This window comes from Mercenaria mercenaria, chromosome 9 (assembly GCF_021730395.1).
Source record: "Mercenaria mercenaria strain notata chromosome 9, MADL_Memer_1, whole genome shotgun sequence".
NCBI lineage: Eukaryota > Metazoa > Mollusca > Bivalvia > Venerida > Veneridae > Mercenaria > Mercenaria mercenaria.
This window is the reverse complement of record NC_069369.1, coordinates 42,184,207-42,200,083: the sequence shown is the minus strand read 5'-3', so window position 1 is coordinate 42,200,083 and position 15,877 is coordinate 42,184,207. Positions and strand designations below refer to the sequence as shown.

General features: G+C 37.5%; 1 protein-coding gene across 3 annotated transcripts in view; it reads right to left on the bottom strand.

Annotated features, from left to right (window-relative positions):
- Positions 1–15,877, bottom strand: part of LOC123546993 (polycomb group RING finger protein 3-like) — an 81,548-nt gene that overhangs the window by 15,281 nt on the left and 50,390 nt on the right. For 2 of the 3 annotated variants that reach the window (XR_008372406.1, XM_045333710.2), the window contains exons 5-6: positions 14,749–14,811; positions 12,862–13,091 (exon numbers count right to left, since the gene is read on the bottom strand). Coding sequence is in view for 2 of the 3 variants with exons in the window: in XM_045333710.2 (XP_045189645.1) it covers positions 12,862–13,091; positions 14,749–14,811 (293 nt within the window). In the remaining variant the exon portion in view is untranslated. The remainder of the gene's footprint in view (positions 1–12,861; positions 13,092–14,748; positions 14,812–15,877) is intronic. The other variant, XM_045333711.2, reaches the window with a different exon arrangement.

The window sequence follows — 15,877 nt, the reverse complement described above, 5'->3', positions numbered from 1 at the left end:
CTTGTTTAACTCATTATACCATCCATTATTGATTGCTGGAAGGAAATCAGTATGTATATTTTAGTCTAAAGGTAAAACAGCATTGGGGTCACCTACTGATGTAAACAAGGGACTTTTAAATGTGCCCTAAAAACACACTTTCTCCTTTGATTGACAGGTTATTTTAAATCTGAGCCACTATGACTTTGACCTACTGCCACAAAAATACAGAACCTATTCAGTTTGATAACTGTAGGCTTAATCATTCTGCATTTATTGATATCAGAAATGATTTGGAGGTTAAAGATCAGTGTAACATTGACATTTGACTACAAAAACATAAGGGATCATCTATTGTTCACAGGTGATCTGAAAAGGTTTTGGCCTCAAGCTCAGTGAACAACCTTTAACCTACCAATCCAAATAAACAATAGGGGTCAATAACTTATCACAGATTACCTTCCTATTAAGATTGATAGTTGTCTAACAAAGCTCCATTTATTGACCTTAGACAGTTGTCAGTCCCCTAGTTACTGCTACCTTGACCTTTGACCTACTAAACTGTAAAACAGTAAGCATCATCTAGCACTACTGATTAAAGGCACAAAGGCATTATTTCTATGAAGACTAATGGCCACAGGCTCCAGTCTTCTCCAGCTGATAAAAGAAAACCATTCTGAGGTCACTGCAACCTTGACCATTGACCTAGTGACAAAAACAAGAGGCCCAAATGGGTTTAAGTCGCCACCTGAAGAAAACCTTGATCATCTGACCTTGCTTCTGACCAAGTTTGGTGAACATCTTTTAAGAAGTTCAATAAAATAATAGTCATTTAAAGGTTTGTTCTGAATTTTGCTGTGATGGTCCAAAAATGTGTTACCATTAGAAAAACTTCAAGACAGGAAGTTATTTAATTCTTTTTCTTTCTATTTTTAGCTCTGGTGTCCCCTAAAAGGGACCAAGCAGAACCATTTGAACAAATTTGGGAGAGGACCCTACAATAACGCTGATGAGTAAATTTGATAAAAATCCATAAAAGGTTCATGACCATGACAGGTTTATCTATTTTTAGCTCGAGAGCCCCTTGACAAGTTTTTCTATTTTCAGCTCTAGAGGCCTAAATGCCTCCATTTGAACAAGTTTATGAGAAGACTTTACAAAGATGCTACAGACCATGTTTAATGAAGATCCTCCCAGAGTTTCATGAGAAGATGGCATTTTAACATTTTTTCTCCATTTTTAACTCTATGGCCCCGAAAGAGCCTAACACTCTTGACTTGACAAACTTGGGAGAGGACCTTACAATGATGATACATACCAAGTTTGATGAAGATTCATCCAGTGCTTCAGGAGAAGTTGATTAAAGTTATTTCTATTATTAGCTATTAATATAATAGTGGTCCCCAAAAGGGGCCATGTGCCCCCATTTGAACAGCTTTGGTAGAGGACTTAATAATGATGCTCCAGACCAAGATCCATCAAGCAGTTCATGAGAATAAATTGTTTAAAGGTATTTTGATTTTTAGCTCTTGTAGCCCAGTGCCCTTTATTGAACAAAGTTGGTTGTGGACCTTGTAATGACGCTATCAATCAAGTTTGATGAAGATCTATCTTGCCGTTCATGAGAAAATGTAATTTAAAGGAATTTCTATATTTAGCTCTAGGGGCCACTAAAAGAGGCCAAGCATCTTCATTTGAACATATTTGGGTGAGGACCTTACGATGAATCTACAGACCAAGTCCAATGAAGATCCACCCATCCGTTCATCTTTAGTTCTAAACAAGTGAATGAAGTATTGTCATGCAATACAATCCCCTACTGGAAGGCAACTCATTTTCCCTACTGCAGTATAACATAATGATCTGGTATGTTTCAATGATGTATAAAAATATTGTACTATATATACAATATGTTATAACACAATGTTTGGATTAAAATTTGCATGTATAAAAATCTCCAGTTGTTGATTACAGTAAAACACCGCTCGCTCGAGGTCGCAAGGGGATGAGCAAAATGCTCGAGTTATCCATGGTTTCGAGCGACCCAAACATTGACCTACATACGAAGAAAATTGAAGTTTGCTTTACCAGTTTTCATCGGGACCATTTGCAGAGTAAACGGTGATGCGTAATAATAACATATTTGTGACATTTTCAAAAAAAAACAGGAGCTGTCTCCATAGGATGACACATGCCCCCGATGGCACTTTGAATGAATAGTTATGGCCAATGTTAGAGTTTAGGACCTTTGACCTATGGACCTGGGTCTTGCGCGCGACACGTTGTCTTACTTTGCCACACATTCATGTGTAGTTATTTTAAAATCCATGCATGAATGACAAAGATATGGACCGGACACGCCCATCATTGCACTATCATGAAATATGACCTTTAACGTCTAAGTGTGACCTTGACTTTTGAGCTACGGACCTGGGTCTTGCGCGCGACATGTCGTCTTACTGTGGTACACATTCATGCCCAATAATTTTAAAATCCATGCATGAATGACAAAGATATGGACCGGACACGCCCATCAATGCACTATCATGAAATATGACCTTTAACGTCTAAGTGTGACCTTGATCTTTGAGCTACAGACCTGGGTCTTGCGCGCGACACGTTGTCTTACTGTGCCACACATTTATGTGTAGTTACTTGAAAATCCATCCATGGATGACAAAGATATGGACCGGACACGCCCATCAATGCACTATCATGAAAAATGACCTTTAACGTCTAAGTGTGACCTTGACCTTCGAGCTACGGACCTGGGTCTTGCGCACGACACGTCGTCTTACTGTGGTACACATTCGTGCCAAGTTATTTGAAAATCCATCCATGGATGACAAAGATATGGACCGGACACAAAAATTGCGGACAGACCGACAGATGGTTCAAAAACTATATGCCTCCCTTCGGGGGCATAAAAAACACAAACAAGAGGACCATGATGGTCCTGAATCGCTCACCTCTTCCCGCATGACCCAGTTTTGAGTATGACGTGGTTTTTTTCTATTATTTGACATAGTGACCTAGTTTTTGAGCTCATGTGACCCAGTTTTGAACTTGACCTAGATATTATCAAGATAAAAATTCTGACCAATATTCATGAAGATCCATTGAAAAATATGGTCTCTAGAGAGGTCACAAGGTTTTTCTATTATCTGACCTATTGACCTAGTTTTCGAAGGTACGTGACCCTGTTTTGAACTTTACCTAGATATCATCAAGGTGAACATTCTCACTAATTTTCATGAAGATCTCACGAAAAATATGGCCTCTAGAGAGGTCACAAGGCTTTTCTATTTTTATACCTACTGGCCTAGTTTTTGACCGCACGTGACCCAGTTTCGTAACTGACCTAGATATCATCAAGGTGAACATTCAGATCAATTTTCATGAAGATCGTTGAAAAATATGGCCTCCAGAGAGGTCAAAAGATTTTAATAATTTTAGACCTACTGACCTAGTTTTTGATCGCAGTTGACCCAGTTTCAAACTTGACCTAAATATCATCAAGATGAACATTCAGACCAATTTTCATACAGATCCCATGAAAAATATGGCCTTTAAAGAGGTCACAAGGTTTTTCTATTATTTGACCTACTGACCTAGTTTTTGATGGCACGTGACCCACTTTTGAACCTGACCTAGATATCATCAAGATGAACATTCAGACCAACCTTCATACAGATCCCATGAAAAAAATGGCCTCTAGAGAGGTCACAAGGTTTTTCTATTATTTGACCTACTGACCTAGTTTTTGATGGCACGTGACCCATTTTCAAACCTGACATAGATATCATCAAGGTGAACATTCTGACCAATTTTCATGAAGATCTCATGAAATATATGGCCTCTAGAGAGGTCACAAGGTTTTTCTATTTTTAGACCTACTGACCTAGTTCTTGACCCCACGTGACTCATTTTCGAATTTGATTTAGATATCATCAAGATGAACATTCAGACCAATTTTCATACAGATCCCATGAAAAATATGGCCTTTAGAGAGGTCACAAGGTTTTTCTATTATTTGACCTACTGACCTACTTTTTGAAGGCACGTGACCCACTTTCGAACTTGACCTAGATATCATCAAGGTGAACGTTCTGACCAATTTTCATGAAGATCTTGTGAAATATATGGCCTCTAGAGAGGTCACAAGGTTTTTCTATTTTTATACCTACTGACCTAGTTTTTGAAGGCATGTGACCCAGTTTCGAACTTGACCTAGATATCATCAAGATGAACATTCTGACCAACTTTCATAAAGATCCCATGAAAAATGTGACCTCTAGAGTGGTCACAAGCAAAAGTTTACGGAAGGACGCACGGATGCACGTACGCACGGACGGACGACGGACGATGCGCGATCACAAAAGCTCACCTTGTCACTTTGTGACAGGTGAGCTAAAAACGTATTACAAACGTTATCTATGATAGACGTTTCAATATGTAATTTATAAATGGCACATGTGAAGAAACAACTAAGACTTATTTTATTTTTATTTATCAACAAGTGCATATCAGAATTATCGTCTCAATTTTATGAAAATGCTTTTTTATTTCCTTCATTTGCATGCAAACAACTGCTGATAAAAATACTAAGATCTCATAACTATTTTCTCGATCTCGCAGAAAAGATGTTTTAAGTAATCAGTAATTGATCGAAATTTGACCAATAAAACTTTTCTTCAACATTTTATCATTAATTAACCTCATTATAAGATTAAATATACCGACAAACAAACATTTAAGATAGCTGGGGAGTAGACCACGCAATTCTCACGGTGTGTGAAAATGTTTAATTAACTGATACATTCTGACTGCCGAAGGTGTGAAAATTTTGACACCTCTGCTTGAGTTTGCCAGAAGAAACGAAGAATAAATTAAAACACAGGGACCAGGTGTTATGCTCGAGCGATCGAGTTGTCGAAGCTCGACCCAGCCATGGTAATTTCACATAGAAAATAGAAGGAAATCGCCCGGGACCACATCAATTGCTCAAGTGAGCCCGGGTGCTCGAGTCATCAATGCTCGAGCGTGCGGTGTTTCACTGTACTTATAACATCTATAAATATAAAAATGTACTGAATTTCAATTTTGATAACATTTCATTTTGAAATTGATAGGAAAATATGAGGAAAAATTAAAGAAATCCTCATATTAAAGGAAATAATTCTGAGGAAATTACACAAAAACATTTTTTATTTTGTCAATATGATATATGAGCTTATATTAAAATATTTTACAGACTTGACAGGAAAAGATAAATGTTGACTTGACAGGAAAAGATAAATGTTGACTCGACAGGATAGATCAATGTTGACTTTTGACCTTCAAATGTGACCATTTGAGCTAGGGGTCTGGGTATTGCACACAACACATTGACTTATTATTGGGCACATTTGTGTCAAGTAATATTAATACAGTGTAACTTACGAAAACCGCAACAACCTCCGGACCAGCCTAAATGTTCCGTATTTGGAAGTTTCCTTGCAAGTTTGCAGGCAAAGTGGACGTGGTGCACTAGAGATATGTTTTCTTACACATAGAATGAAGGGGATTATTATCCTTTATAACTGTACAAGTTTGTATGAAGTAATTAATTAACTGATTAAGTAAATAATAAACTAGTTACAAACCTTACGGATAATCAAAGATATATAATAAATACATAAATAACCAATATAAAAACATATCTTTTATTTACTATTTAACAAATTAAAGTAATCGCTGATTATTTCTTTACTTTTGCATCAAATGATCATTGTGATTAGAACGCATGTCAAAATAAACACGCGCCGCTAATAGATAAACAAAAGAACATGTTGACAACTTGCCAAGGGCGTTTTTGGATTAACAACATGTTAAAGACAGGTGACACTTTTAATCAGGCAAATATTTTGCTGTTTGTCAACTTTAGTGTTAAAATTTGTATTCAAAAATTGTCCGGTTTTCAGAATTCGTAAGTTCCAGTTTTCAGAAGTTAGAAATATATAGAAATAATAATGAAAAAAGAATGAGACTTGGAATTTTGTGCGGTTTTCAAAGGTTTCCGGTTTTTAGAAGGTCCGGTTTTCAGAAGTTCCACTGTATCCCTTGATGGATGACAGAGTTATGTACCAGACAGGAAAAAAACCTAATGACCTTCGACCTCCGACTGTGACCTTGGCCTTTGATTTAGGGATATGGGTTTCGCAAGACACGTCATCTCATTATGGTGAACATTTGTGTCAAGTAACATTGAAATCTCTTAATGGATGGCAGAGATATGAATTGACCTTTGACCTCTAAGTGTGACCTTGGCCTCTGAGTTAGGGGTTTGGAATATTTGTGCCAGCTTATATTTAAAACCTGTTTTGCATGACAAAGTTATGGACCAGACAGGAAAAAAACCTACTGACCTTTGAACTCCAAGTGTGACCTTTGAGCCTGGGTTCTGGGTTTTGTGTATGACATGTTGTCTGATTATGGGGAACATTTATACCAGGTATTATTGTAATCCCTTGATGGATGAGAGTTCTGGACTGGACATGAAACAGACTCTGTTCATGCCATATTAACATTTGACTGCCAAGTGTGACCTTGACCTTTCAGCTAGGGATCTGAAAGTTGTGCAAGTAATATCAAAATTCCTTCATGGATTATTGAGATACAGACTGGACAGGAAAAAAGCCCTGTTGACCTCTGATTGTGACCTTGACCTTTGTGCTAGGGGTCCAGGTTTTGCACCTGACAAGTTGTCTCATCATGGGGAACATTTGTGCCAAGTAATATTAACCTTGATGAATGACTAGAGTTATGGACCGGACAACTGTGGACAGACGGGAAAGTGCAATCCTATAGTCCCCAAAACTAGTTTTCAAGCAGTAGGGGACTAATAAAACAAGAGGACCATGATGGTCCTGAATCGCTCACCTCTTTCCACATGACCCAGTTTTGAGTATGACGTCGTTTTTTCTATTATTTGACATAGTGACCTAGTTTTTGAGCTCATGTGACCCAGTTTTGAACTTGACCTAGATATTATCAAGATAAAAATTCTGACCAATTTTCATGAAGATCCATTGAAAAATATGGTCTCTAGAGAGGTCAAAAGATTTTAACAATTTTAGACCTACTGACCTAGTTTGTGACCGCTGTTGACCCAGTTTCAAACTTGACCTAGATATCATCAAGATGAACATTCAGACCAACTTTCATACAGATCCCATGAAAAGTATGGCCTCTAGAGAGGTCACAAGGTTTTTTTATTATTTGACCTACTGACCTAGTTTTTTATGGCACGTGACCCAGTTTCAAACTTGACCTATATATCATCAAGGTGAACATTCTGACCAATTTTTATGGAGATTCATTCACAAGTATGGCCTCTAGAGAGGTCACAAGGTTTTTCTATTTTTAGACCTAATGACCTAGTTTTTGACCGCACATGACCCTGTTTCGAACCTGACCTAGATATCATCAAGATGAACATTCAGACCAATTTTCATACAGATCCCATGAAAAATATGGCCTTTAGAGAGGTCACAAGGTTTTTCTATTATTTGACCTAATGACCTAGTTTTTGACCGCACGTGACCCAATTTCGAACTTGACCTAGATATCATCAAGATGAACATTCAGACCAAATTTCATACATATCCCATGAAAAATATGGCCTCTAGAGAGGTCACAAGGTTTTTCTATTATTTGACCTACTGACCTAGTTTTTGATCGCACGTGACCCAATTTCGAACTTGACCTAGATATCATCAAGGTGAACATTCTGACCAATTTTCATGATGATCTCATGAAATATATGGCCTCTAGAGAGGTCACAAGGTTTTTCTATTTTTAGACCTACTGACCTAGTTTTTGACCGCACATGACCCAGTTTCGAACTTGACCTAGATATCATCAAGATGAACATTCAGACCAACTCTCATACAGATCCCATGAAAAATATGGCCTATAGAGAGGTCACAAGGTTTTTCTATTATTTGACCTACTGACCTAGTTTTTGACCGCACGTGACCCAGTTTTGAACTTGACCTAGATATTATCAAGGTGAACATTCTGACCAAGTTTCATGAAGATCTTGTGAAATATATGGCCTCTAGAGAGGTCACAAGGTTTTTCTATTTTTAGACCTACTGACCTAGTTTTTGAAGGCACGTGACCCAGTTTCGAACTTGACCTAGATATCATCAAGATGAACATTCTGACCAACTTTCATAAAGATCCCATGAAAAATGTGACCTCTAGAGTGGTCACAAGCAAAAGTTTACGGACGGACGGACGCACGCACGGACGGACGACGGACGACGGACACCGCGCGATCACAAAAGCTCACCTTGTCACTTTGTGACAGGTGAGCTAAAAACAAGAGATCACAGAGTGATCTTGGCGCCCACCAATGTGCCATTTTTGAGTGTTCCAAATTTCAAGACTTACTGACTAGCTCCAGGTCAAATTTCATTTCCGTACACAACACTGTGCATGTGGTCCAAATTCGAAAGCTGTAGAGAAATGTGAAAGTAGGTCACTAGATCAATCTTAAGGTCAAAGTTTGTTTCGGTACACAAAACTATGCAAGTGGTCCAAATTTGAAGGCTGTAGCTTGAGAAATGTGTAAGTAGGTCACTAGGTCAAAATAAAGGGTCAAATTTCACTTCAGAACACAAATCTATGCATGTGGTCCAAATCTGAAGCCTGTACCTTCAAAAATGTGAAAGCAGGTCACTAGGTCAATGTCAAGGTCAAAGTTTGTTTTGGTACACAATCCTATGCATGTGGTCTAAATTTGAAGCCTGTAGCTACAGAAATGTGAAAGTAGGTCACTAGGTCAATCTTAAGGTCAAAGTTCATTTCGGTACACAAAACTATGCATGTGGTCCAAATTTGAAGGCTGTAGCTTGAGAAATGTGAAAGTAGGTCACTAGGTCAAAATCAAGGTCAAATTTTATTTCAGAATACAGAACTATGCATGTGGTCCAAATTTGAAGCTTGTACCTTCAAAAATGTGAAAGTAGGTCACTAGGTCAATGTAAAGGTCAAAGTTTGTTTCGGTACATAAAACCATGCATGGGGTCCAAATTTGAAGGCTGTAGCTTGAGAAATGAGAAAGTAGAAATGTTGGACTTATAGCGTGGACGAGAATAAAAAGGCCGATTTTCGGTAATTCAAGGGCCATAATTCCAAAACACCTGGGCCGATTTGGCTAGTTATCGAACTTGGCCGAGGACTTATGGTCAAACAAATTTTGTTTAAGTTTGGTGATGATCGGATGAGAAATGTTCGACTTAGAACACGGACAAGAGTAAAAAGGCCGATTTTCGGTAATTCAAGGGCCATAACTCTGAAGTGCCTGGACCGATTTGGCTCATTATCGAACTTGCCCTACTAGAGCGCATGCACATTCATCAAGTCAAAAGAACTCCTATACTACTCAGACTGCATGCACATTCCTGGAGCCATAGGGGTCCTTTTGGCTCCAGGAATGCGCCTAAAATCTTAGCGTTTTTCGGTAATTCAAGGGCCATAATTCCGAAGTGCCTGGGCCGATTTGGCTAGTTATCGAACTTGGCCGAGGACTTATTGGCAAACACATTTTGTTCAAGTTTGGTGAAGATCGGATGAGAAATGTTTGACTTAGAGTGCGGACAAGCTTTGTGACAGACAGACAGACACACACACACACAGACAGGTGTAAATCAATATGTCTCCCACACCACTGTGTGGTGGGAGACATAATTCTAAGTAAAAGGGGGCATAATTCATGAAAAATAGCTGCTAGAGTTATGGACCTTGTGTCATATGATGTAGGTGATGAGGTGGAACAACTATTTTAAGTTTGAATCAAATCCGTTTAGTAATAACTGAGATAGAGTGAAAGTGTATCAAAACTTTAACCTGAAATCCTAACTTGGCCTAAGTAAAAGGTGGGGGGGGGGGGGATAATTCATGAAATATTGGTGTGAGACTTATGGCCCTTATGTCATATGATGTGGGTGATGATGAGGAATAACTACTTTAAGTTTGAAACAAATCCACCAGGTAATTACAGAGATAAAGAGAAAGTGCATCAAAAACGCCGATGCCGGGTCAAGTAGGACGGCTCTCCATACTTCGTATGGTAGAGCTAAAAATGTCTATGCAAAAGTCCTTGTCCTAGTTATGTAGTCTTGCCTACATATGCAACAAGTGGTCAAAGTTTCAAAGCCATATGACAAACAAAGTCCAAAAAGGGCCATAACTGAGCCAAAACAGTTGACAGAGTTATGTACTCTTGAATTACAGATGGAGATCATAATGATAAGCAAGTGTTCAAAGTTTCAAAGCCACATGTCAAATAGTTTTGACAAAATGTGGACCTGTATGAAAACTGAACCAATTTCTAAGTCCAAAAAGGGTCATAATTCAGCCAAAATACTCGACAGAGTTATGTACTCTTTCCTACAGATGGAGATCAAAATAATAAACAAGTGTTCAATGTTTCAAAGCCACAGGTCAAATTTTTTTGACAAAACGTGGACTTGTACGAAAACTGAACCAATTTACAAGTCCAAAAAGGGCCATAATTCAGCCAAAATAGTTGACAGAGTTATGTACTCTTGCTTACAGATAGAGACTGTTATAATAAACAAGTGATAAAAGTTTCAAAGCCATAATGTTAAACAGTTTACACGAAATATGAACTGGTACGAAAAACTTAACCAAGATTTGTAAGTGAAATGGGGCCATAATTCAGACAAAATCCTCAAGTTATGTCCTCTTGCCTAAAGTTGGACATGGTGGTGATACACAAGTGTTGAAAGTTTTATCTCAAAAGGTTTTGTTAAAATGTGGACTGGTACGAAAAACTTACCCAAGGTGTGACGCCAATGCCCGACGCTGTGTTGAGTAGAATAGCTCTACTTATTCTACGAATAGTCGAGCTAAAAATACTTCCAGTGAAAATCTAACATGTATTAAGAAATCAGCAAACACATATAAGTGTAAATGATTAGCTGTTAAAGTTTTAAACAAATCCATTAGTTGACCAAAGTCTGATTAACCACCTTTAATGGTATTTCTATTTTTAACTCTAGCCGCCCCTAAAAAGGGGCAAAACGTTCCACTTTCACAAACTTTTCAGAGGGCCTTATAATAATGCTACAGACCAAGTTTGAGATCCATCCAGTGGTTCATGAGAAAAAGTTGTTTAAAGCTTTTTTTTAATTCTAAAAGGGGCTAAGGTGAGCTATTTGAACAAACTTAATAGAGGTCCATGCCCAGCATGCTACTGACAAAGTCTGGCGTAAATCTGACAGTAGTTTTAGAGGAGAAGATAAAGATTAGGAGTTTAAGTAAAAATGTTGACGCATGACGAATGACAACGGATGACGAACCTAACAAGAGGACCATGATGGTCCTGAATCGCTCACCTGTCCCAACATGACCCAGTTTTGAACTGAGTATGACGTCGGTTTTTTTCTTCTATTATTTGACATAGTGACCTAGTTTTTGAGCTCATGTGACCCAGTTTTGAACCTGACCTAACTATCATTAAGATGAACATTCAGACCAACTTTCATACAGATCCCATGAAAAATATGGCCTCAAGAGAGGTCACAAGGTTTTTTCATTATTTGACCTACTGACCTAGTTATTGATGGCACGTGACTCAGTTTCAAACTTGACCTAGATATCATCAAGGTGAACATTCTGACCAATTTTCATGAAGATCCATTCAAAAGTATGGCCTCTAGAGAGGTCACAAGGTTTTTCTATTTTTAGACCTAATGACCTAGTTTTTGACCGCAGCTGACCCAGTTTCAAACTTGCCCTAGATATCATCAAGATGAACATTCAGACCAAATTTCATACAGATCCCATGAAAAATATGGCCTCTAGAGAGGTCACAAGGTTTTTTTATTATTTGACCTACTGACCTAGTTTTTGAAGGCACATGGCCCAGTTTCAAACTTGACCTAGATATCATCAAGATGAACATTCAGACCAACCTTCATACAGATCCCATGAAAAATATGGCCTCTAGAGAGGTCACAAGGTTTTTTTATTATCTGACCTACTGACCTAGTTATTGACGGCACGTGACCCAGTTTCGAACCTGACCTAGAAATCATCAAGGTGAACATTCTGACCAATTTTCATGAAGATCCATTCAAAAGTATGATCTCTAGAGAGGTCACAAGGTTTTTCTATTTTTAGACCTAATGACCTAGTTTTTGACTGCAGCTGACCCAGTTTCGAACTTGACCTAGATATCATCAAGATGAACATTCAGACCAACTTTCATACAGATCCCATGAAAAATATGGCCTCTAGAGAGGTCACAAGGTTTTTCTATCATTTGACCTACTGACCTAATTTTTGACGGCACGTGACCCAGTTTCGAACTTGACCTAGATATCATCAAGGTAAACATTCTGACTAATTTTCATGAAGATCTTATGAAAAATATGGCCTCTAGAGAGGTCACAAGGTTTTTCTATTTTTAGACCTACTGACCTAGTTTTTGACCACACGTGACCCAGTTTCGAACTTGACCTAGTTATCATCAAGATGAACATTCTGACCAACTTTCATAAAGATCCCATGAAAAATGTGACCTCTAGAGAGGTCACAAGCAAAAGTTTACGCATGGACGCACGGACGACGGACGCTGCGCGATCACAAAAGCTCACACTGTCACTTTGTGACATGTGAGCTAAAAACGAAAGGGGCCAATGAATATGAAGAATCTTACTGTGAAGTTTCACAGCCACAGCAAATGTTCTCATCCTTTAGTGTGATGTCAAATAGATTTTGTTGGTTTGCATTCAAAGAAGGACCTCATTGTTATCCTTACTATCAGCCAATAAAAGCCACAATAAACCATTATTTTATACTTACATCTTTGTAACGATCTATTGTTCCAAACACTTTTAAAGCCACAAATTTTTTTAAATGAGTCACAGTTGCTTGGGAAGACAGTCTAAGTATTTTACGTTTCAAACTTTTGAGTACATTAATTTCCAAACATTCAAGACACACGTTAACTTGCTCGTCAAGACGATGATAGTCATTATTATCCTCCTTGTCAGGAGAGTTCTTCTCAATATTCTTCTTGTCATCTTCATAGGCTGCAAAGAAAAATAATGCATTTACCCTCCAAACTAGAATTTTATCCCTCCTATTTTAGATGGACACTAAATTAGAAAAAAAACTTTAATTGCAAAAATTTACAGCTTCTATTCAATTCATTTCTCTGTCTTTCTTAGAATTTCAAAAAGTATAAGTAAGACTAAACTTTGAAGAAATGAAGGGTGCAGGCTTAATCAAATATGTTAAAAATTACAGATTTAGAATTTAGGAATCTTAAGAATTAAAGAAAGTAAGAGCTAGGAATAGATTAACTGTTGTTTGTAAAAAACATCCATTGAATTAAGGTTCTAGCATACTAGTGTTTTCTCATGGCCAAGTCGTTTTTTTCTTGCATACAGGACCATTTCAAGTGTACGAGGGTTGTTCAAAACTAATGTAGACTTTTGCTGTCAAATGCCATCTTTTGTGTACAGTGCAATGTGAAATATATCATTGTTATTTGCAATCTTTGTGTAATTTGCTCATATATTTTTGTGACATTTTTGCTGATAGTCGATCTAAGCTCATAGGATGTTTTAATTACCATGGTTACGCATAACTGGTGCAGTCGCTTTTTCATCTATCATGATTACCCCTACTAATAGTTGCACTGATAGTGCAGTTGTTTACCAGAAAATACGCCAAAGTGCAGCAACACGTCAAGGCGACATGCACCTAAAGTATGGCGTCATTTGGCCGTGGGAAGAGGAAGTAAACCAAGTTTAACCTAAGTGAGCATTGCTAGTTATAACCCAGGTAACGTCGTCACCGACTCGCAGAGATAACTGGACAGTTGTTAAGTTATGTAGAGATTTTGGCAAACATCAATTGAAATTTATAAATTCATGAAGCATACGCCACAGCAATGTTTGATCATCTGTTTTGATCTTCAAGTTTATACAAACCATTCTCAAATGGCCCAGATTTACTAAAGGTCAATGAATGTCAAGAGAAAAAACAAAATATACGTGATTCGATGTAAACGTCAATATTTGACGCCTTGGATATAGACCAACTACTCACTGTGCACACCCTGTCTTAGGCGCTTGGCCTAATTAAGTGTTCACACTTTTTTCAGTATTCTATGACCACTTAGGTATTGTTTATCACAATCAAATAAATTTACAAATATAAACTGATGCGAACTTAATGAAAGCATCTCGCTGAAGTTGAGACATCGTTTAAATATTATCACCGAGCAATTTCGTGTAAGTGACTGTTTTCGAGGAATCATAACTTCTGTTTGACCATAATCACGTCAAATTTACAAAGCAGTTAGCGGAAAGATTGTAAATCGTGACAACGTATTTTTTTACTTCATTAAAAGTATCTAAAAGCTAAAGACAGTCTTCTTTATTTTTGAATAGCCCTCATATCCTCTGGTGCTGGCAAAACTCGTCTTGATGACTGACTTCTTCACTAACTTATTTACCAATTGTTGCTTAATCAAAATGTTATAATAAGGAGTGCTTAACAGAGAAAGTTATTTGTTTTATTTTATTTCTTCTTATATTTGTAGAATATGGTATGCAAGAAAGAATCTATCATTGGTTGTAGGTTCCAATGGGAATATCCAGTTTGAGTGCATTTTTTCAAGGAGTAATGGAACTTTTTCTGCATTTACAACCAGTACACTATTCTAATAATCAAACCTACCATCTCCATGGGGCATTTGAAGACCTTTTTTCTTGTAAAATTCTACCTGTCTTTTCTTCTCATCTAAAACATAGAGAAAATATGATATTTAACTAACAAGGGGGTCATGATGACCCTATATCGCTCACCTGTTAAACTTGGCCTTGGAATCATGAAGATAAACATTCTGACCAAGTTTCATGAAGACAGGGTCATAAATGTGGCCTCTACAGTGTTAACAAGTTTTTCATGCGATTTGAGCACGTGATCTAGTTTTTGATTCCACATGAACAAGGTTCTAACTTGACCTATGGATCATCAAGATAAACATTCTGACCAAGTTTCATTAAGATAGGGTATTAAATGTGGCCTCTACAGTGTTAACAAGCTTTTCCTTTGATTTGACCGGGTGACCCCTCATGACCCTGTTTCGACATTAGACTAAGAATCATCAAGATATACATTCTGACCAAGACTGAACTGATCAGTAACGCAGGAGCCAAAGGATCAGTGACTGCAAAATGCAGGAATGCAGGAGCTTCGGATTTTTCTTCTGTGTTCGTTTTCATCAATTTCTCAGGGAAACGTACATTTATCACTTGATTTATCTATCAGAAACTGCAATAAGTATTGTCTCCTGATAACGTTCTAGTCTAAACAGCAATTTATTGTGTTTTTTTAAAAGTTAATCATTCTTCTGATGAAACCCCGTGTATTTCTATTGATTTAAGGGCAGGAATTCGGTCTCACTGTGGTCAAAATGTTTTAGACAGAAAAAGGCATGCATGAACTAAATCCTGTTGTCTATATTTTTTATATAAAGTAAAAATAATATGTACAGATAGCTCGCCCCATTTCAAATTATAAGCACGATGGCAAGAAAGCCATTTTCAAGAGATTTTTCCTGAGATCAAAATTAAAATGCTGTGACTTGGAACTACTTTTCATACTACAGTGTAATTTTATTTCACACCTTAGCACATCTATTGATGCGTTTCTACCAAAATGTCAAAAACATTCGCAATGAACACGCACGTATACCTTCAAGGAACTTGTCCCCAGTTACGTGACTATTCTTAGATGGTTCTCATCCTTGTGATTTTACCTCCTTTAGACTAGAATGTAAATTTTCCTTTTTTCAGACTAAAAG